Source organism: Dromaius novaehollandiae, chromosome 4 (genome assembly GCF_036370855.1).
Source record: "Dromaius novaehollandiae isolate bDroNov1 chromosome 4, bDroNov1.hap1, whole genome shotgun sequence".
In the NCBI taxonomy this organism is placed as follows: Eukaryota; Metazoa; Chordata; class Aves; order Casuariiformes; family Dromaiidae; genus Dromaius; species Dromaius novaehollandiae.
The window spans coordinates 40,364,669-40,384,119 of record NC_088101.1 but is presented as its reverse complement, the minus strand read 5'-3'; the positions used below and the strand labels follow the sequence as shown (position 1 = coordinate 40,384,119).

The 19,451-nt window shown below is 37.9% G+C and overlaps 1 protein-coding gene across 8 annotated transcripts in view; it reads right to left on the bottom strand.

Moving 5' to 3' along the window:
• TMEM131L (transmembrane 131 like) overlaps nt 1-19,451 on the bottom strand; it is an 82,976-nt gene that overhangs the window by 5,377 nt on the left and 58,148 nt on the right. For 5 of the 8 annotated variants that reach the window (XM_064510848.1, XM_064510849.1, XM_064510850.1 and 2 more), the window contains 14 exons: nt 19,113-19,222; nt 17,365-17,437; nt 15,071-15,213; nt 14,028-14,170; nt 13,520-13,706; nt 12,378-12,563; nt 10,704-10,853; nt 9,490-10,106; nt 7,124-7,278; nt 5,648-5,772; nt 4,061-4,218; nt 3,117-3,302; nt 1,651-1,729; nt 488-573 (listed from right to left, as the gene is read on the bottom strand). In XM_064510848.1, coding sequence (XP_064366918.1) covers nt 488-573; nt 1,651-1,729; nt 3,117-3,302; nt 4,061-4,218; nt 5,648-5,772; nt 7,124-7,278; nt 9,490-10,106; nt 10,704-10,853; nt 12,378-12,563; nt 13,520-13,706; nt 14,028-14,170; nt 15,071-15,213; nt 17,365-17,437; nt 19,113-19,222 — 2,398 coding nt within the window. The remainder of the gene's footprint in view (nt 1-487; nt 574-1,650; nt 1,730-3,116; nt 3,303-4,060; nt 4,219-5,647; nt 5,773-7,123; nt 7,279-9,489; nt 10,107-10,703; nt 10,854-12,377; nt 12,564-13,519; nt 13,707-14,027; nt 14,171-15,070; nt 15,214-17,364; nt 17,438-19,112; nt 19,223-19,451) is intronic. The other 3 variants (XM_064510851.1, XM_064510852.1, XM_064510856.1) reach the window with 1 other exon arrangement.

Genomic DNA, 19,451 nt, shown 5'->3' with positions numbered 1-19,451 from the left:
ATAAACAATGAAAACTCTCAGAGATTTAAAAGCCCAAACTCACTCTCATTCATTATTCTTTTCAAGGAGAGCAAGTCCTAGCTATGGAAATCTAGAGAGAGAAAAATTGTCATATCTGCATTGATGCTGAGCTTCATTTTAACACAGGAATCAGTGCTCTTCATCACCCAAACCACATTACTTCAGACAAAACCTGCGCAAAGCAAGATTAAAACAAACAAAAAAAAACCCACACAAGGAATACCTTATGCATGACCTGAAAGCTAAGTACTGTATCCGCACAGAGAAGATGCAGAAAAAAAATGTCAAGGTTATAAGACTTTGTTTGCTACCTCTGGTCTTACCTTGTTTAGAAGTAAGTTGAATTCTAATAACATGCATCTCTGAAGTTTGCATATGTAAGCATTATTAACAACATCATAGAAACTGCTTGACAAATAGCGTAAGTTATTGACAAACCAGCATAAGTTATTAATAAGTAACTGACCTTTATTTTTGTCAGGATCTGCAGCCATGTCAGTGAAATTGGGACATAAGGTTTCTGGATATTGGGGGATGGTGTTCATGTCTCTGCTAAATGAAAAGAAAATTTATTTCCTTAAATTTAGGCGCTCTAATATTTTGAAATCCAAATTATTTCAAGAGAAATATACAGAGATGTAAAAAATATTCTGATGAATATCACAGTTGCTATTGTTTTTGTAGTTGCTTTCCTGATTTTCCATATTTTGAATTATCACTGTGCAATTTTGTAACATTTTTTTTTCTAGTTAAAAACCAGCTGCTTGTTACACATGGAAAATGAGTAAATCCTAGTTAACCCGCTCTTACTATCCAAGTATCGACCTATTGCAAATTGATTCAACAGCTCTTCTCTAAAACTAGAAAGGAAGCTCTATTGCATAAAGATGGCTATGGTTTCTCATGTGCTTCAGTGCTTCCCATAACTTTCAGACAAGCAATGTGCACAAAGAAACACAGGCATGGACATCGGTTCCATGCTCATCTAATCCCACCAAAGAAACGAGTCAGTAAGAGTGGAAAGGGAACATTTTCAAGTACCAGAATCCCAGAGGAAGAAGACTAAATTATTTCCACTAGTGAAAACTTAGACAGTCATGAATGAGAGGTGAAATGAGGATTCACAGGAACAAAAATTTTAGATGCTAATTCTATTACAGAAAGAGGCAGAAGAGAACATGAGGAGGGGGAAATCAATTTTCATGCTGTATATCCTAAGAGAACATTATTCTCATTAAAAGAATAACATCAACTTGAAAGTCTCACTTCCACATTTTTTTTAAATAATTATTGCTTTAGTATATCTAAGTGATAAGGAAATGTTATAAGTCACTAGATTAGGAAGAAATCAAAGAAAAAGAAATCATTTCCTTTTTTTACAATTTTATTTTACATTTGGAAGCATTTACCATATTTCCCAAGCATAATCTGTTTTCAGTTTCACTTGTATAGATCTTTTCACATACTGAGAAAGGTTCTTCTTTTTCAAATTAGGAAAATAAGATTAGATGACCAAAAAAACCCCCACAAACCACGACATTGGGTAGGTATAATTTATCAAAATGAGACAAGATTTCAAGTTGGTGGAGTTTCTTTAATGTCTAACAGGTATAGATTCAAATTTTTTACCTGGTATTGCAGATGTTATGAGAGAGATTTAAAGTGATAGGAGTTTCAGATGGAAAATCATTTTGTGAAATATTCTCTCCTAAAGAAAAGAATGACTGTGAAAATCAAAGATCCTAAAAAAAAGAAGTATGCACAGAATACATATACACACAAATAGACTCATAATCAGTATAAATCAAGTTCTCTCTCAGAAAGGAGTATCGATAACTTCATTAACTCTAACATGCATGATGCATGTTAATAGGTTTGCTTACTAACTACAATTACACAGTTTTCCTGTATAGCTCCTTCTCTATACAGTCTTTTGTTTATGACTCGTTGAAGGGGAAGGCAGAGCTTATAAAATTACACCAGGTTTTAGAATCACTATTCTAACTAAAAGAACACATAGGCTCAGATTTACAAAAATCTATTTCCACATCGTCTTAAGTGTATTTTATAAGTATTATTACAGTCTTAATGTTAATGGATATTCCTTTTTACTATCAAATTCATTATGAATTTGAAATTATTTTTTCCCCTCTCTTTAGAAGCATTACAATTTGAACAAACAGAAGATTCATCTGCACACAATTCATAACCCATTAGATTACAGGTTCAGACACATCACAGTATCTCTTGGAAATATAAAATTGTAGGGTTTTGTATGTTTTATGTGTATAAATACATATACCCATACACCCATATATATATCTACACGTGTGTGTGTGTGTATACATACATGCATATTTACACACACACACACACACACACACACACACACACACACTTTTAAATTATTCAAAACAGCTTCTTTCAGGTACTCAAAGATGCTTTTTCTTGTTTCACTCCAGCGTTTCCTCTAAATTTACTTCTAGTGCTACATCAATCTGTGCAGAATCTGACGGTGATAGGGTCTTAGGCTTTCAACTATTTTGATGATATTCAGGCACTCAGAAAGATACAATAATGAACTACGGTTGTCACTTTTCATACTAATCAAGCGGCTTGGGGATCCTGACTACTTATACCTCAACTACAACTATCCCATCTAAGCATTCTCCCGTATTTTCTGAACTGCCCTCACATTCCTCATTTGTGCACTTCCTTAAATAACTATAACAAAAAGATTTTATTTTTATGAGGATCATGTGATGTAGCATTAATTCAAAGGCAGAAATTGCTTTGACTAGTAACTCTTAGTTCCTCCATCTTTCCATAAAAACTAATTGGGTGCAGCCTCCTCAGCGCAGTCTGCCAGCTTCCCTGTGGCCTGACAGCTCTTTTTCACCGCCACAAAACTTCCAGTACTTTGCTTCAAGTACTTACAGTTCTTTTAATCTCTCCTCTCACTTCTGAGGTGTTCTCCCCCTTACAAGGCGAGTTACACGTTGCTTGCCACTAAAAATCCCATACCCCTTTACCATCCAAAAGGCAGGCCGAAACTCTGCCCGCTGCGGCGCAATGGTGATATTTGCAGAACTTACTGGATGGAAGAAAATGTCTGGCAGTAATCATGGGCTTTTTATCTCCGTCAGAACTGCTGGTACTACTCCAGCTTCCCCAGCTCCCGCGACTGGCACGAACACTTCCCGATGAACTTCCACAGTCTGAGCTTGAATCAGAACAAAACTTCTCCAAACACTTCTTTTTGGATCGTTGATAAAAGCTTTCTACAGAAGTTGGAAAAAGAAACCCAAAATAATTAAGAAAGTCTTTCAACCGCCAGTTCAATGGAAAGTCATCTGAAACATGAATTTACAGGCATTTTCTAAACCTCCTGATAATAGGAGGGAAAACAATATTTATTGATAGTCTCATCAAGATATACATGACAGCCCCTACCACGAGGGGCTCCTGACCTAAATGACATCCCCAGTACAATGAATACAAGTTAGGGTACAATGCAGTTACAGGTAACAGTAAGAAGTAGGAAGCACATGCTGCTCTTTGAAATATACAGATGTTATTTTAAACAGGAAGCATGTCCTGGCTGGAGGAACTTCTAAATACAATGGCAAATTTTGTAAACAGTGAATCCACACATACTAGATTTCTCCTTCCTTATCATCCCATTAGGAAGGCAGAGGACAATCCTCTAAATATTGATACCTTCTTCACTCCTCCTCTTCCCAAAAGCCAGGGGAAACAGCCAGTTAAAACCCTGACAGAAAAGCGGGTACCCAAGCCAGTGGTGCGTTTGAAAATGACCTGAAAAGTGGCCGTAGCAATTCAGCTGCTTCAGCTAATATTAGCTGTAATTTGAACACACAAGCAAACATCAGTCCCTCGCCCAGGTATCCTCAACCAACGTCTTGTGTCAGGCTTTCAGGGGAGAGGAGCAGAAATCACTCAGGAAAGGAACTCAGCTCTACTGCCGCAAAAACATTTTACATTTCTCCCCCAGTTTAAGAAAATTAAGATGACTGACCTGTTTCTCCCTGTATAGACAAGCTCCCAGTTTTTTGGTCTGCTTTACAATTCTCCCCGGTACCCTGGGGACACCACGCTCTTATTCCAATGTTCGCTCTCAGTTCCGGCCTTTCAAATTCACCGCACAGATGCTTCAGCTCGCTCTGCTCAGGAACCCTAATACAACCGCACCCAAAGGATCACGTTAGTATTTTACATTGCAGCTGCATTTTTTCAAGTATTACACACTTCAGCTCAAGAGCCTATCAAAATAGGATGTGGGGCCAGGAATAACAGTCTTATCCCCCACCTTAGAAAAACCTAAAAAGGCTCTACTGAAGCTTTCCCAAAATTCAATGTTCCACTACGCAAACTACTACTTCTCAGGGGCGGAAGCAAAAAACACGTATATGTTTAATTCCGTTCTCTAATGTGCTTGCAGAAGGCATTCAGATGTTATGGTGATAAGCATAGTATAGTATTGTACAAAGATCCAGATATACAGAAAAATGGACCCTACATCTATTTCGCTGGCGTAATTATAACTAGAATAAAACCATCATCTGAAACGACCTTAAGTCTTTGCTAGCAAAACTGAAATATCTGGATCAAATACAGTAATCAGAGAGTATTAAGGGAAAATGAGTAAAATCCAGCTGTCAAGTTTCTACAGGAGGAAGTTGCATCTTAGCTCAAAAAGCAGCAGCTACTGAATCAGTTCAAGGAACAAGATACCATGTTTAAGTACTTCATTCTCCATTTTTCATGGCTCTCACCTATAAAGGTCTGCATGCTGCAAGGACTTTCATGTATGCTGACTTCCCACACCATGAATGTGTCTATTCTAGCACCAGTTTACACTTGGTATTTCTTAACAATACAAAAACCAAATAATAAAAGTGTGGAAGAATAAGTACGAGTAGTTTAAAGCTCACTTTAAAAATGTATTTAAATGAACGTGGGAAAAAAGAGCATCTTCCCAAGGCTCTTTTAACATTCTTATGAACCTAAATGCTGCTCTATCTTCATGCTTACCTGTAAAGCCCCAATGACATTATTTGATCAGCCTCTCTGAAGAAAATAACTTTTTAATCATTATAGGAAAAATGCATGTCCCTTCCTCTTTTCTGTGTATTTCTCTTCCTCTTTCAAAACTACTAGAATAAGACATTCCCTAAGCTAGTCAATAAAGCAGCTGATTCACCCAAAGGTGGAATCATTTCAACAGTTTTGTTATTCTTTTTTTCTTTTTCTTTTTTTTTAACTGAAGGCAATTCATGACCGGATTTTATCCATACAAGACATAAGGGAAAGGAAGCTAACCATCCAAATTTTAAAGACCGCAAACACCAGACTATAACAGAGAGCGACTACTGCTATGTAGAATGGGGTGAATTTATATATATGCAGATTTACAATAGGATAAATATATTTCTTTTTCTGGTGATACTTAGTACTGCACATTCTTAAAAAGAAAGTCTCAGGCCTGGATTACAGTGTGTTTATTTAAATAAGTGAAGCGATCTGCCTAATGTACACTCAGAAAACCTGTGGAAACATTAAAGCATCTCTGGTTTTCTCCATAACTTGGTGAGGCAATACATACCTTGTAGAAATATTAACATTCTTTTTCTTATTTTTTCTAGATGTTCTATTTCTATTCCAATTTATATTTGATGCATTTCCTTCTTTTTTCTCCTGAGGTTTCTTCTTCCTATAAGCATCTTCTTGCTAAAGGTAAAAATATGAGCTGAGACAATAGGTACTTTAAAAAAAGGAAGTCAGCTCAGTAAATGAACTCCACTGGATTTTTCTAAGTTTATCTGGACAAAATGACCCAATTGCATAGTTACTGCTTTCCACAGTGCCTTTCTGCAGCGTGTCCCCTTTCCAGGACCATCAGCTTCACCAGTGTTTCCAAGACTTTGTCCTTCAAAATACTAACAGATGATGAGAGAGAAATTTTTGAATTCCCAGTGTTAGTATTCTCCCCCTACAGCACCTAGCCCTGACTTCCAGAGAAGTAAAAAATAGGGGGAGAAAGAGGGAAGCAGTCAATAAAATTCCCAATGTGCAAAAAACAAAACACATCTGCCAGATTTATGATCAGTTTGTGTGCAAGTTCAGCAGCAATAAATCCTCCCTTTCCTCAGCAGCTTGGGGTGTCCCCCCCCCACTTCCCATTCATCTGAATTACAACTGAGGAAATAATGGGGTAAATTAACCAACAAAGAATAATAATTTTAAGAAATGCGAGAAACAAAAACTGAGACCCAACAAGCCACACACGAAAAGAAGTCTGTAACAACAGTTCTGAAAACAAGATTAGAAACTCTCCTTTCTGTTACGTACTCCTGAAGCACACTAAGCAGTTCTTTGTCACAGGATTAGTATCTAGCAGTCAGAATAAAAACTTAATTCTTTGGTTTATTAGTTACCTGAAGAAGCCTTTCGAGTGTTTTATACTATCTGCAATAAGGTACAATGTATTGTGTTTATCAAGTGCTCAGAAATCAGTGATGCAGAATGATCCTTTTCAGCAGCTTTACAGTCTGTTAAGAGGCTTCAGCCCCTTAATTAAATAAATAAAAAAATAAGATTTAACTAGTGTCCCCTAATGCTGAAATGCAGTTTTCTGATGCAAAGCCCTGTATTTGGAGATCAGGTCTGCAAATGGAGGCAGGTATTTCCTTCTAGGACACCTCCCTCCCTCTGGGATTTGTCTCCCCATCACTACTGTGGCTGAGAACTGGCATTAGACTCCAGTATGTTTGTGCCCGCTCTGAGGATGAGCAAGAAAATCTCTGATTATGATATAGCCAATATCACAAAATAAGGGCTGTTTTAAATTTTACCAGAACTGTTCACCATTTTATAAGCCAGCACTGGAATACATGGGATGTGGGACTGCACATCCAGTTACTTCCTCATTCATCTGATTTACAGTAAAGTGTTTGAAGTGTCTTTGTGACTGTATATAACTGTCTATAAACACACATATACACCTATATGTATATACAGAAAGAAAATAAAAAGGAGATGATTTTAAATTTGGAAAGCAGAAAGACTGCTTAATACAAACCTCGGAGGAAGCAATCTCCTCTTTTGCGCAGCATGGAGTCTCTTCCTTAGGTCCTTTATTAATCTTTTTCTCAGTGGAAGGCTTTAGGTTGATCTGCTTTTTTAAAGTCTCACAGTTTTCTGTTTCATTCCTGAGAGGCACTTGCTGGCTATTCCCTACAATTAAATAATAAAACCTGTTTGGCTTGGAAAGAGAATGGGCTCCTAATCATATCCCCAAAACCTTCTACTTTCACCTTGGCCTATCCTTTTTTTTTGTTAAGGTCCCAGCCGTGGAGTCTGTAGGGTGGAATTTGAAGCCAGAGAATATTGGGCTTAAAAGGAAACAAAAACCCCTCTAAGCATGGGGAGAAGATTTTTCAAAAAATGCATAGATCAAAATAAGGCCAATCTTCACTTGGAGCTCTAAGTCTCTGAAATGTCCTCTGGCTTCACTGCAAAGACAAAGGGAAATTGTCCTTTCTTTTGGATAGACTCAGCATTAAAAGCTGCTTTTCTTGAGAGGCTTGTGAGGAAGAAGAGTCTGTGTAACAAAAGCAAAGTCACCCAGTCAAGCCTCTCCTCTCTGCCTGGGCCTTTCCCGCTGCTGCACAGCACAGAATTAACTCTGGCTCTGATCAGTTCCAGGTATCTCAGATATCTGCAAAATATCTACAGTGATCTGCTCCTGACACTCTCGGTCGCTCTGCAGGAAAAATGCATACAGGATACAAAAACTATCAGAGTGAACTAGTTTTCACAAAGCGGAAAGGCACACCCAATCATTTTTACTTTTTCCTACCAACCAACCAACTAGCCACATCTTAGCTCTGAGTAAGCCACATTTTCCCTCTGAAACAGGCAGTCCTTATGACTGTGAAATGAAGCAACATGAGTGAAACGCTGCACAAGATGAAGGCTGCTAAAGCTCTAAAGACAGAAAAAAAAAATTTCATTGCTCTCCAGTGTATAAACACAAGTACCTTGTGTCCTAACGACACTCCATTTGCACAAAAATAGGTCTATAACTAAAATGAAGCTACAAACGCTGCATAACAGTATTTTTTAAGACTTAATTTATCCTGCTGAACTTCTTGAAACAGAAAGAAATTATCAAAACCCTGACAGTGCAACAAAACATAACTGCTAATAGACAGTTCAGAAGATTACCTTTAGAGGTTTGCTACTGAATATGAAATAATTGTCAATACTCTTGAAATGCTATTTCAAGGTAGAACTTTTGTTAATGAAAATAATTCTAGTATCTCCCAACTGGTTTATGTATAAACACGTTGTCTGCAGGGCATACACTCAAAAGTTTCTTTCTCATATACCTCTCTACTGTTAAGACATAATCACTGATTTTTTTTTTTTTGCAGGTGCTTTCAAAATTCAAAGCAAAGAAAGAGCAAAATTCTGCAGCTTTAGGAGCATCTGAAGAATTTCAAAGTACTTTAAAAATATGAGTGAAATGATCCTGTCTCCACTCCTGAGACAACACAGTTGTACCTGCTACATCTAGCAATGACACAAAAGCAAGCAACCGGTGCAGGGTAACAACTACACACTACAACAGGGCTGATGTCCCTCTACTATGGCTCAGTCACTAAAACTCTGCAACAGACAGCCTAGAGCCACCACAGCTTCAGCAAACACCAAGCTTCAGCATTCAGCTACTTTGCTGAGTCCGTAACCAAAACCAAACGTCCGGAGGGAACATTCTCCTAAATCACTTTCAATTTCCCCTGAGAGCTTGTGCTTTTCTTAAAATTTTGAATTGTGAAGCTAAGTGTGGTAGGATTTCTCAGGCAGCTTAGTTCTACAATTAAAAAAAGCAAGATAAAAAACACAGCTATCCCATTATTGAGAGAAATGGCAACCAATGAATTCCTACAAAATATAAAGATTTCAAAAATATTCTGATGTCAGCTTTTGCTCATTTAGGTGTTATTACAGGAGTTCTAAAATATGCCATACTGAGGATGTTGCTCAGTAACTCTAAAAATCAGGCAAGAGATTTTCAGTGGGCCTGAGAATAGCAAACAGGGATGTTTCTGAATAGTTGACAAAGGCAATTTGTATTTTTAAGTAGATCTATGACAACAACAATATTAATCTTTAAAATGCTCCAGGATAAACTTGGAATCTGTGAGAGAAGGAAAAGTCTTAACATTCATCACTGCACTCTATAGCTGCACTCCAGCACTAGCTGTGATTTATGAAACTACTTCTAATGCATGCTGTTTCCTTGGGAATCTAAATAAACATATCGTAGTGAAAACATAAGTAATACCACATCTCCTTCTCACGCACAAAAGAAAATCCTGACCACAGTGAACTCAGATTTTACCCAATAATTTCCATGGCTAGAAATTGAAAAAAAGTTACCACTATTTTTCCTGGAAATTTCTTGCAGTTCTGGCTGTTGCTGAGGTGAATTTCTTGACAAGTGACTTTCAGGTAGCTTCTTAGGCATCTTCACAGGACAGAACTCCTGTTCTTTGAGCTCAGCTAGATTTTCTGAAGTTTTAAGGTTAGTTTCCTTAGGAAACATACATGTTTGAAGATCTTCCTTCAGATCACACTCTGAAGAAGTATTTTTAATGAGAACTGTATTTTTCAGTGCACTTTCTTCTTTACCCAGAAAGTTTTCTGGTAGAGTTAAATTCTTGTTAACGTTTATGCCATCTGCATATTTTAGAGTTACCCAGTTCTCACTGACAACATCAGTGCAAATGTCCTCTTTTGGTGCTGAGATTTGGTTCTCTGCAATCTGATTTTGTTTTTCATCAGTAGTTGCAATGGCATTGCCAGCTGCTGTGTTTGGTTTCTGCTTACTATAGTAAACTGAACATTTGTGTTTTTTCTGAGAGTGGCTGTAAGTTGCAGGACTCCTCTTTGCTGCATTCTGACTTCGGCTGGAAGAAGCGCCTACAGAGAGGAAGCCCTTTCCTTTACCTTTATCAGAGGAGCTATAGGAATCCATGAATGTCTTGCAGCTTCCCCTGGGGAGAAAATAAGTTATTTGAGATTTGGGATATTTGTGAAACTATCATCAATTGTTTTATGCTTTTTTTTTTTTTTTAGTAAAAGGAAAGGAGGCATTTCACAAGCCACAAAACTGCACTAAGACTTCACCTCATCACACAAGTAAGCACATTCTGATTTCACTGGGAGTTGAGCAAGACTGTGTGTGTGACTGGACTTCAAACACTAACATGCTTGAGTGAATAAGTGCCTAACTGACCACCCAAGAGGGACAGATTTGAAGACCATTAACATATTTCCTATTCTCAGCTCTCCATGGCTGCTGCACATGGTATATCCATCACTTCCATTACACATCTTTTACCTTAAGTACTACTAACGATATACAAAATTAATAAACCTCAAGTTCTTCTGTCTCTCTTTGGTAGAGATGAAAATGTCAAGCATTATCTAAAATATGTTGCTACACTGAGAGCTCTCTGAAAAAGGTTGCCTGGAACAGTATCTCCTCTAAACAAGCCCGTAACAATATCAAAGTACAAACAGATTGAAAGTATTATTCTGCATTAACCAGAGTGCGTTTCAGAAGAAGAAGAAGAAAAAAGTATTTTTACTTGTAGGAATCAGAGCTGATTATGTCAACAGAGTTGTTGTTCTGCTGTGGTGAAGAACTGGGATTTGGCCTCTGTCTTGATTTCATGAATTCTGCTAGGATGTACTGGGCTTGCTGGAAGGCTATCAAAATCACACCCAGCAGGGACACACTGTCAAAGGAAATGATAGATACTGGTGTCTACATTTTTCAGCAGTATTCTGTGAAAGAGTTAAAGCTCCTAACAAGATTTACTTTTCAAACATTTTATTAGTAAATTCTATGCCTGAAGACAGCTAAGAAAACATTGGAAAAAACAAAATACAGTCAAAAATAAAGTTTTAATGGTCTGCTATTTTTCTTCCTTTTTTTCCTTATAGCCCTTGTTGGTTATCTTTGGGGAAAAATAACTCAGCCATGAGCTCTACAAAAAAACAAAACAAACACAAAAAAACTCCCCTAACGAAGTACTGGAAGATCAGTCAGAAAGAAGTTTCACTATAACACATGACAATAAATCATAATATGATATGCATCAATCTACTGGATACCTTCCATTCACCCATGATACTTAGGTCATTATTTTGATATTTATTACTCTCTCCTTCTCTTCCCAGAGAAAATGCTGGCACAAAATGGGCTACAAATACAGTAATTCTTCTGAGGCAAAACTGAAGCTGTGAAATATCCTCCCTTGCTCTCTGGCGTATTAGTTGCACAAAATATTAATCAATCATAACGAAGATCTCCGTAATTCCTCAAGCCTCAAGTAACATGGTAATTCTTAGTTTTTCATTTGTGCTCTGACTGTTTTCAGTGCCAACACAACAATGCAAGCACATTCTCAGCATGCATCAGGACCTTAGCTAGGTATACACTGGCATCTGTAGCACCATGACATCTGCATTTGCTGCTTTTCAGTTCTGATGGTAGAACTCATAGGAATTCAGAGTTAGTGTGATGAAGCTACCAGAAACCGTTTGTGACAAACACAGCATTCAAGTCACACTACACAATAAAAAAAGTTATTAAAAGAAGAAGAAGGGGGGAAAAAAAAAGCATACGAGCAGAACCCTTAACTGTTGTAGAAAAGCACAGGCCTCTTAAAAAGAATTTACCACGTCCCAGAAATGAGTGAGCTAACACTCATAAGCAAAGTCATCTTGCTGGAGTAGGCTGTTCAGCAGTGTTCGTAGCAAATGTCAGCAATAGACAAAAACATCTTTTAACAGGCGGAAGGAAGAAAGTTGAAGGAGAAGCACGTGCTTACTTTGCTGTCCAAAACTTCATAGTTACAATTCATGTTAATTTTCCAGAAACACTCTAACATAAGCTGTCGGTCCACTCAGTTCTATTTATGACATTCAGGTGCATCTCTGTTGCTGGAGAATGAGTCTTCTAGCAAGGCGCTACCCAGTTAGAGGTATCCTAACGTTCTCTTTGAAGCCTTAACAGGAGTGTGTCAGGAGTAGGAGGACGAATCACCTGTCAGTGCTATCACCAGCTACTAGATCTCACATCAGCTATCAAAGCCAGCTGGCAGGACTCCTAGGAGTTAGTTCCTAGGAGACATAGATGCAGCAGAGATTTTGGTCCCGTCATTAAAAATTTGACACAAGCTGAAAGCGCCTACTGATCTTTCACTAGTGGGTTTCCTTCCCCTTTCAGTTCGGTGCCCAGGCTCCAAATGCGTTACCTTACAAAGAGGACAGTGAGCATCCAGAACGACTCCTCCCAGCTGGGCCCTGGCACCACATCTGCACACAGCGGTAACAAATGGTGAGGAAGAGTCACGTTCAGCGTGAAGTGGAACTCCAGATCAGCGGCAGTCACTAGCGTAAGCTCTCGGATTACCCATGAAGATGTAAAATCAGGTGTAAATCTGTGAAAAAAGCAGAAAGCACTGGTGTTATTTTTCCATTGCTGCATTTAATTTCATTTTCTAAAGTCACATTGACCCAAAAATACAAAACAACTTCTGCTATAATAATATGAAAAAACACAATGAAATAAGTGACCACTGCTTGCTTAGACTATGCAGACACATTATCATCTGCATCATCTGCCTAGCAGAAGTATGACTTTGAGGTCATTCTCAAGCAGTAAAATACATTTTTTTATACACAAAAATATACATTCATATATATACATGTGTGTGTGTGTGTGTACACACACATACACATAAACATACAATGCTTTACTGTGACTTGTTTTCCATTTTCCAAGGGAGAGCACGTAATCAACAAACACTAACTGAAGTGCTCTACACCAGAAATGGTTATCAAGTGTACAGGCAGCACTACTTTGGAAAGGGCCAGGTGCCTAGCGTCCCAGGACATGGCTGGAAGGTAGGGGAAAAAAAGGCTCCTAACAGATGATGATTTGGCTAGAAAGGCCACTTATTTCCCTGACCCATACCACTATTCTATTTGACAGGATTTAAAAAAGAATAATTTTTAGAACTCTGTGCAACGTTAGGAAAACATGACTAGATTGCAGTCAGTCTACTTGTAACAAAGTAGAGAAAAATGAACAATGAAGAAAAGCCAGTGGCAAAGCATTCCTTCCTCATTTATTGTGACAAGCCTTTTGTTTTAATTTATTACTTCATAATAAGCAGACAAAAGCAGGTATGCTGCCTTTTAAAGATAATGCAGTCCCACAAAGAAACCTTATTATATCAGCAATCTGTTAACATTATACTTACTGAAGAGTGAAATGCCTACGGAATTTATATTCAAAGCTCTCCAAATTGTGTATGTGTGCTATTGGAGTGCCTGTTATTGAAATTCTTATACTATTTCAAATTTCCACTTAAATTAATTTGTCAGCGCTTACACAATACTGATCTCTCGTGATGAGTTCTGAGCCAGGAAAAATTCCTGACAGTCTAACACTTCAAACCCATATCCTTGGCAACTATAACCATTGATTTTCATAGATGAAATAGTTATAGGAAGAGGCCCAATATTCTCTACTTTGAAGTTCTTTGTAATGGATAAAATTTGCTTGCTGTCTTTCAGTTCTGAAAGAAGAAAAAGAGAATATGCAATTATTTTTCAGTGCTTAAAGAGATTCTTATGTTTTTAAACAAGTTTTACTTTCAATCTAATAAAAAATTCAAGTGACCAACATTTTAATAGAAACATTTTTGCATTAGTGTATTTCCAGAAGTTGTTACTATCCTCAGCCAGCGTTTTGAGAAAACAGAACCTACATCTCATTACCAAGGTCTTCAGATTTCGACTTCAGCTTTCTGTTTAATTGATGTTCTTGCATCGTAACAGTAATGCTACAGAATAACACAGCCAGCTACAGGATCAGAGACCTGCTTCTTCTTACTCACGTCGTCTGCAGTCCATAAGCGTAGCTTCTGGCACCTTGAATCTAAGTGATCCTCCTGCACCTGGCAGTCTTCCCCCTACTTTAAGCAGTTCTTTGGCTCCAAAGCCTTCTACGCTGACCACATCCAGAACAGTCAAGTTGTTTCTGTCATAATATGAAAATTAAGCAATCAGCCTTTGAATCACAAAAGTAGGTTAAAAAAGCACGGCTCTGCTATCTAGGTGTCAATCCAACACGACAGTGTTTTAGTAACAGAATCACTGGCCACATCTGGATAAATATGATTCCCCTAAATACAAACAGGATCATTCAGGTCCCACTCATCAGCGAATTTCCACCCAGCAAAGGAACAAGCTTTGTGACTATTGCTATTGGATAACAGTAATCCCACCTGATAAAAATGGTTGCTTCTTCCATAAACTCACTCTTCCTCCAAAAATACCCAATGTATGGCTGTAAATTAGATTCACCGGATACTTAAATCCTGTCGTTATGAAGTTGAGTTGAAAACAGTGAAGCCACACAACATGACAATGCTTTTGCTCTGTTCATAAAGGAATACACTAATGGGAAATAAGACACTGTTCTGTGGTATCACCCATGGAAAACTGCATATGGCAGTATCTACATGATTCCGTTAGGAGCAGAACTAACTAAGCTACCTTTCAGTGAACTACTTTTGGTAGTATAGTCAGGTAGGCATGAAACCTCACTCTGTTAACATAACTACAATTCTTTCAGTACCTAAGCCAGTTAGATCAGAACTGCCCCAGCTACACATACAATACATTCATAGACAGTTTATAACCCACCGATCAGACACTGCAGGGAAAAAAAAAGGCTCAACTGAAGTTATGTTTTTTAAACAAGCAAGACAGAGCACAAAGATCCTTTAAGCAGAAACAAGACATCAGGGTCAATTTTTATTAAAGCAAAGGCATTCTGATGTTCAAACTTTGACTATTTGTCTTTGCTCTAAGATTTGGCAAATTAATTTTCAGGCAGAATTGTTTGCCTATCACTTACAATGGAAACCTGGCTTACCTGATTAAAATAAGGGAAGCTACTCTTTTGTAGTCAACTGGTGTAAAAACTACACCAACTCTTCTGGTTTCCAGCGGTTGTAAATGTAACTGAAGCAGCTCAGAACTGCACTTCTTGTTGATGAGATCCTCCTGATGTGCTTTCTGTTAAACAAAAAATGCAGTTATTTATTCAAGGAAAACACATGTTTTTAAAAAACTTAGTGAAGAAAGCACTGAATCTTTACTTAGCACCACATAAGATATTTTTTGGAAAGGTGCAATTACGGCTAACTAACTTGTTATACAAAACTCTTTCAATGTGACAGCATAAAACATCAGATAAGGTTGTTTATTTGACCAAAAGTTCATATTACTGCACTTCTTATATGGAATGTATTACTTCATTTTTTAAATCAGATTTTATTTGCTCAGATGGAAAAGAAATTATATACTGTCTTTTATATTCAAGGAATGCTGAAGTACTTCACAACACAAGGAGAACTGACAGTATACCGATTGCACAGGGAAATGTGGCAACCATTATACCCCCAGAGTAAGACTTGCAACTTGATTTAATTGAGAGAAGGACTGTTGGCAAATATGCTGATCTGAGTCACTGGAAACAAGCCAAACTGAAATCCCCAGCATGTTAATTGAAGAGCAGCACTACCAGAAGTTCAGCAAGTCTAGAAATAATTTAATAATTTTGCTGGGTTTCAGCATTGTTTACACTTTTCCTTATTAAAAAAGTAAAAATAACCCTAAAATCTTTCTGTCTCCGAACTGGGGATCTCCTTAAAAAGTATTCAGACTCCTATAAAGCAGTCAAAACAACCATAAACATTATAAAATGGGCTTTCGGTTGGCTGTTTTTAAATTCATAGGTGTTGTATTAATGGCTTTTCTTATCTTTTCTAGTCCAAGGCATTCTTATTCTTAGTCTATTTTATGAAAAAAAAGGGGGAGGGGGGTACATAAAGTTTCAGAACCTGCATTTAACAGTCAATATCCATTCAGAGCAAAACATGTATGACATTTGCAAAGTTCACCTCGTGACTCCCTACAAACATATGCATGCACTCAGATACAAGTCTAACAGTTCACACCACACGTATATAACGTGATTAGGCAAACAATGACACATTCGAAAGTGTAAATATTAACAATTACTGATTTGGTTAACAATAAGCCAAGAGCTGCCCTGTATACGTACATACACTATCTAATCGTACACGCTCTTTCTAACCCTTGCAGCCTCTAGGTGAAATCCAGACATTATACATGGTGGTGTTGAAATCTGCCACTGTTTTCCATTTGGCAAGGGTATGGTGCATGGGACTCTGCAAACTCAGTCCTATCTACATACTAGTGGAACTACCTTCTCTTTTTCAGACTGTGCCTACAGGCTAGAATTTAAGAACTGCTGTCTCTCCTGCTTTACAACAACTCTTAATTTGTGCCATAAAGCAATGGCCAGCTTTGACTAGTATAATTTTTTTTTTTAATAAGGTAACATTCATTAGGGTCTTAAAGCATGTTTGCAGAAGCGTGCATCTACATGGCAAACTGAAGGTGTGGCTGTAGCATGTGCACACAGCAAGGAAAACATGTCAAAGGCAGGCTTCAGCACTAGCTGGAAAAATAAGAATAAACTTTCCTGGTACCCTGGACAGTACTCTGGCTGTTAGACTAGACTATGCCAACATCCCTGAAACTGCATCTTTTCTGCTACTCATGCGAGAGTATGACCCCAGGTCATAACCACAACTTGGCAATGGTGTGACACAGTCAAGTGTCATCACACTCCGGGTATAAATGAGGTAGTGGGAAGCACAGAGAACCATGATATTCCAAGCTCGATATGGAAGTTGCAATGGGACTGAGGTACGGTATAGAGACCCAGCTCTCTCCTCCCTCGAACTATGAGGCAGAAATTCCTTCCACTATTATCCAGCTAGCTTGTGAGTTCACTGACTCGCAAGCCTGACACTTCACGGGCAACCTGGGCCAAAACACAAGCCCCAGCACAGGATGTTAACTGCAGCCTTTAACGTTAACTGTGGCCTTTTCAACATGCACGCGCATGCACACGCGCATGCATGCACATGCTCACTCTCTATAGTTGTTTTCAATTTAGGAAACAACCAACTCAAACTCTGGAAAGAAATCAATTGCAAAGATATACGCCTAACAGGGAATCAAGGAAGATGTTTCAATCAGCCTTTGGTAACAATTGAAATATATCATAGCTGGGAAAATGTTCATTTTTATAGTGCGTCAGTTTACTTCCCCAATCAAAATTAGACATCTTACCCTGTGAAAACACTCATCCATGAGCCTGAATTCAGTGGTTGTGAAATTAATAGCTTTCACATTTATGCCAAACCTAAATAAACCAAAACAAAAAAATTTAGTACTTCAGAACTAGTCTGTCAGAACTACATTAATTTATTTTTACATGCTGGCATTTATTCTTAAGTGAAGAATACTTTTACAATTGCATTTTGGCTGATGTGAAATACTATCAAAACATGGGTCTGCATTTTAATGAATACACTACAATTTTAGGTGGATTACGTATATTTGGAAAACAGACACATGGGTTTGGCATTTTAAATCTCTCCGCATAAAACGTTACAAATGATAACAATGAAGACATATAATTTCTAAGAAATATAATTTTTATTTCATATAAACATAAACGCTCAAAAGCTTTTCCTGCCCACATAACTGTTGAGAAATAATCATTATCAAATCTCAATAATTTACTCAAATATCACCCTTTCTGCTCAAGATTTATTTGGGACAAATTCATATTTTTTTTCCCATGTACTTTGCAAATTAAAATCACTTACAGCGACTAACTATTTGTCTGAGAGCAAGTTGACACTTCAGGCATTGAGAATGGACATAAGAAAATTACTAGGCAGAGTCTACATCATGGAAGACTAATGGGCCTCCAGCTACTGAGTTAGAAATCACTTGCCACAACTTTCTACCACATTAGTTTAAAAAGACCCAGTCAGTGAACATGACTTCTGGTAAACTTAAAAGATCTACAGAAACAAAAGTGTGCAAATACAGACAAAATGTAATTTCAAACCACTAGAAAGAGTACGTGTGGAAATTATATTTAGTATGCAAAGAGATGTAGTTATTAATGCATACATATGTATATATACACACACATATATATGTATGTGCACACACACACATACATACACACGCATATGTAAAGAAATGATGTTAAAGAAGCAATTACACAGGAATTTGGACCCCAAGTAAGCAAGGTACACTTAAGCATGTGAGTAGTCCCACTAACTCCCAGCAAGCAAATAATAGAAATCACAGTCCTACCACCTACACAAATAGGGCAGTTTTTCAAAGTTAAATGTGACAGCCAGGGCTTATTTGAGTTAAATTCAGCCCATGTCACCATCCCCCTTTAGACTGTCTATCTAACTCTACCTAGACTTCTCATCTAAATAAAGCAGAAATTAGATCTTCTGTTCTAAAACAAAAAGTTCAAAACAACGCAGAGACATTTACTGAACATTTAGGCCAGGGTTCTCAGCTCTGGCCCTACTGATTTTTTTTTCCTGGCTCGTTTCCTCCTCTCCATCCAGGCTTTTTAACAAGGAAGCTTTTAAAAAAAGTTTCTGTGGGAAAGTTCAGTTACCTTCCTGCTCCCTGATGTCAGCCTACTCCGTGCACTTCCCAGCCAGCTTTGCTGGGAGCTGCACATCCCCACGTATTCAAGTTGCTCCCCTCACCTGGGCAGCTTATACAAGTGAGGCTAAGCCTCAAATCTTAGAAGATGAATACTTATAGTTTGCGGCTGGCAGACAAGCTCGCTGAAAATACGCTTATTCATTTGGGTTTTATCACAGAGCAGAAGGCTGCCCTCAACACAATTATGCCATCCAAAATGGGTCAGAACACTGTCCCCAGCTAAGTTACATTTTGAAAAACTAAAACAAACAATAAGCAACAATCACAAGGCATAGCAAATACATCATTATAAAGGGAAAACAGTATTCTGAGATAGTTATACTAATTACCATTTGCTGAGCAGATTCAGTGAAGCTGGGGGATCAGGGTAGTAAGAGAGAGGCAGAAGCTGCAACATAACTGGGAAGGATGAAGGGTTTCTTAGTACGAAATATTTTACCTATATAGTTTGGGGGGGGGAAAAGAAAAAGTTAGAAACTGCAAATCTGATATTTGGAAGGTAAAATAATTCAGCATTGGTAACATGAGCTGCATTTTCAAGGGACTTCAGCCTGGCTTCTGTCTTAATACTCTGCAACCACATGTGCACAAAACTGCATGAAACAGCAGAAGATCTCGCCACAATGTCTTCATTTGCAGCAACAGCTAAGAGTGCATGAAGGACTGCA